This window comes from Microtus oregoni, unplaced genomic scaffold, assembly GCF_018167655.1.
Source record: "Microtus oregoni isolate MIOR12 unplaced genomic scaffold, Mior012 000015F_ref0000493, whole genome shotgun sequence".
Lineage (NCBI taxonomy): Eukaryota > Metazoa > Chordata > Mammalia > Rodentia > Cricetidae > Microtus > Microtus oregoni.
Window position 1 is genome coordinate 25,040,924 of NW_024543074.1, and position 2,978 is coordinate 25,043,901.

General features: G+C 43.0%; 1 protein-coding gene across 1 annotated transcript; it reads left to right on the forward strand.

Annotated features, from left to right (window-relative positions):
• Positions 1-572: 572 nt before the first annotated feature.
• LOC121456413 (olfactory receptor 1468-like) lies at positions 573-1,508 on the forward strand. The gene has a single exon (XM_041664527.1). It carries the CDS (start codon positions 573-575, stop codon positions 1,506-1,508), a length of 936 nt encoding a protein of 311 aa, XP_041520461.1.
• Positions 1,509-2,978: the final 1,470 nt, after the last annotated feature.

Consider the following 2,978-nt stretch of genomic DNA (forward strand, 5'->3'; position numbering starts at 1 on the left):
CAGTCCAGCTGGCCTTGGTGAGCTCCCCGTAGATCAGCTCCACTGTCTCAGTGGGTGGGTGCACGCCTCGTGGTCCCGGGTGGCGCACACCTTTAATGCCAGCACTCGGGAGGCAGAGGCAGGTGGATCTCTGTGAGTTCGAGACCAGCCTGGTCTATAGAGCTGGTTCCAGGACAGGCTCCAAAGCCACAGAGAAACCCTGTCTCGAAAAACCAAAAAAAAAAAAAAAAAAGAATGTTTTGGGAGACAACAGAGTGAAGACACGAATTTCTCTTGGGGTTTTGAGCTTCCGATGCCTGTCATCCATGCAGTGGAGGGAGATGATCAGTGAAGAGTGGAGTAGAAATCTGTATGCTACAGAGACTTGGATGTCTGAGTTTGAAATGGCAATATTATGAAAAATCATTGATGGTTATGATTACAGACATTTGGAGTTTAAGATTATACTTACTATGATTACTGTCATATCCATTATGGTAGAATATACATCCTAAATATATGTTCATTTTTTTCTTTGAATTATAAGAAATCCTGTTATTTTTTCATTAGGATACTGGGTATGAAGAACAATAATGAACAACCAAACTGTCATCTCCCACTTCCTCCTCCTGGGCCTGCGCATTTCCCCAGAGCACCAGCACCTGTTCTATGCCCTGTTCCTGGCCATGTACCTCACTACTGTCCTGGGGAACCTCATCATCATCATCCTCATTCTACTGGACTCCCATCTGCACACACCCATGTACTTGTTTCTCAGCAACTTGTCCTTCTCTGACCTCTGCTTTTCCTCTGTCACAATGCCCAAATTGCTGCAGAACATGCAGAGTCATGATCCATCCATTCCTTATGCAGGTTGTCTGACACAAATATACTTTTTAATGGTTTTTGGAGACATGGAGAGCTTCCTTCTTGTGGTCATGGCTTATGACCGCTATGTGGCCATCTGCTACCCCCTTCGGTACACCAGTATAATGAACACCAAGCTCTGTGTGAATCTAGTAGCGCTGTCCTGGGTCCTTACTTTGTTACACTCCATGTTTCATACCCTGCTCCTGACTAGATTGTCATTCTGTGAGGACAACGTGATCCCCCAGTTTTTCTGTGACATATCTGTTCTGTTCAAGTTGGCCTGCTCTGACAGTTATATTAATGAACTAATGATATTTATCTTGGGAGGGCTCGTCATTGTTACCCCATTCTTACTCATTGTTGTTTCCTATTTACAAATTGTCTCCTCCATCCTGAGAGTTTCATCTACTCGGGTTATCCACAAGGTCTTTTCCACTTGTGGCTCCCACCTGTCTGTGGTCTCACTATTCTATGGGACAATTATTGGTCTCTACCTATGTCCTTCTGCTAATAACTCTACTGTGAAGGAAACTTCCATGGCCATGATGTACACAGTGGTGACTCCCATGATGAACCCCTTCATCTACAGCCTGAGGAACAGAGATATGAAAGAAGCCCTGATAACAGTCCTTTGTAAGAAGAAAATCTCCTTATGGTAGCATTACTAGAAATTTTACTTAAACTTATCTATTAAATATATTGATATTAATATCACAAAATATTTCCATGCAATGGGACCCACATGCAAGAACAAACTACATAATATTTTCAATTTCAAACAGAAATTTTGTAACGTTGTTCACTTAAGGAAGGGGACATCAATGACTCAGTGACACATTCTCTGCCGTGCATGTGTGATCCCAGGAAATCATTAGATAAGAGCCATTGTTTTATCAGATTTTCATTCCTTACATTCTTTTTATATTGAAAATAGATTCTTCTCTCACACAATACATCCCAACCACAGTTTCACTTTGCTCCACTCCTCCTAGTTCCCCATCATGGCCCTCCTCCCTTATATCTATCACTTCTCTGTTTCCTCTCTAGAAAAGTGCAGGCCTCCACAAGATGACAGTCAATCAGGACCAAAAAAGATAGAATAAGACAAGGCAAAAAGCCCTCACATGGAGGCTGGACCAGGCAACACAGGAAGAATAAAGAAGTACAAAAATAAGGCAAATGAATCACAAAAACCCACCCCTACTCTTAGAAAGCTCACAAAACATCCAGCTAACAGTCTAACCTATATGCAGAGGACCTGGTACATACCAAAGCAACCCCCATGCTTGAAATTTCAGTCTCTGTGAGCCTATGTGAGCCCTACTTAGGTGACATGGTGGGCCTTGTTTTTCTGGAGTCCTCCATTCCCTCTGACTCCTATAATCTTTCTTAGACCTCTTCCCTGGTACTCCCTAATCTTAAAGGGGAGGGCCACAATTGGAGACCTCCAATTTAGATGTTCTCTCTGCATGATTTCTGATTGTTGGCCTCAGCACCTGCTCCCATCATCTGTTGTAAGAAGTCTCTATGATGATGGCTGGACAGCACTGATCTATGAAAACAGCAGAGTACCATTAGTAATAATTTCATTGATTTTTTTGCCAGTTTGGTTCTACCTAGGTCTCTGGACTATGCAGTTCCTGGTTCCAGGGCATGGGTTCCATCTGGTGCGATGGGCCTAAACACATCAAACATGGGCTGTCCACTCCCACAAGCTATGCGCTACCATTGTCCCAGCATATGTTTCAAGCAGAACAGATTGTATGTGGAGAGTTTTGTGACTATGTTGGTGTCCATGTTTGACTTTTTTGTAGCCTGACGAGTTCTTTCATATGTTAAAGAGTCTAGAATGTAGGGGTGAAGGCTGCAATCCTTCATGAGCTGATCCTCTGAATGCTCAATGTGATGCATGGATGTTGTCTCGTCAACTGGGCCCCACTGTCACTTTTCAGAAAGCTAACCTCTGTTCTAGCAACAGTCTAGGTTGTTTAGGCATATCCACAAGACATCTACAACCAACAATTCAACCAAATGTAACCCATTCCTACCACCAGGAGCCTTGTCTGGCTATAAAAGACAGCCAGTTCAGATTCTGTAATCATTCATTTCTGGATGTTCTCACTAGGATG

Bases quoted from the DNA above. Each gene is read 5' to 3' on its own strand.
- LOC121456413 (XM_041664527.1), top strand. From the start codon at position 573: ATGAACAACCAAACTGTCATCTCCCACTTCCTCCTCCTGGGCCTGCGC.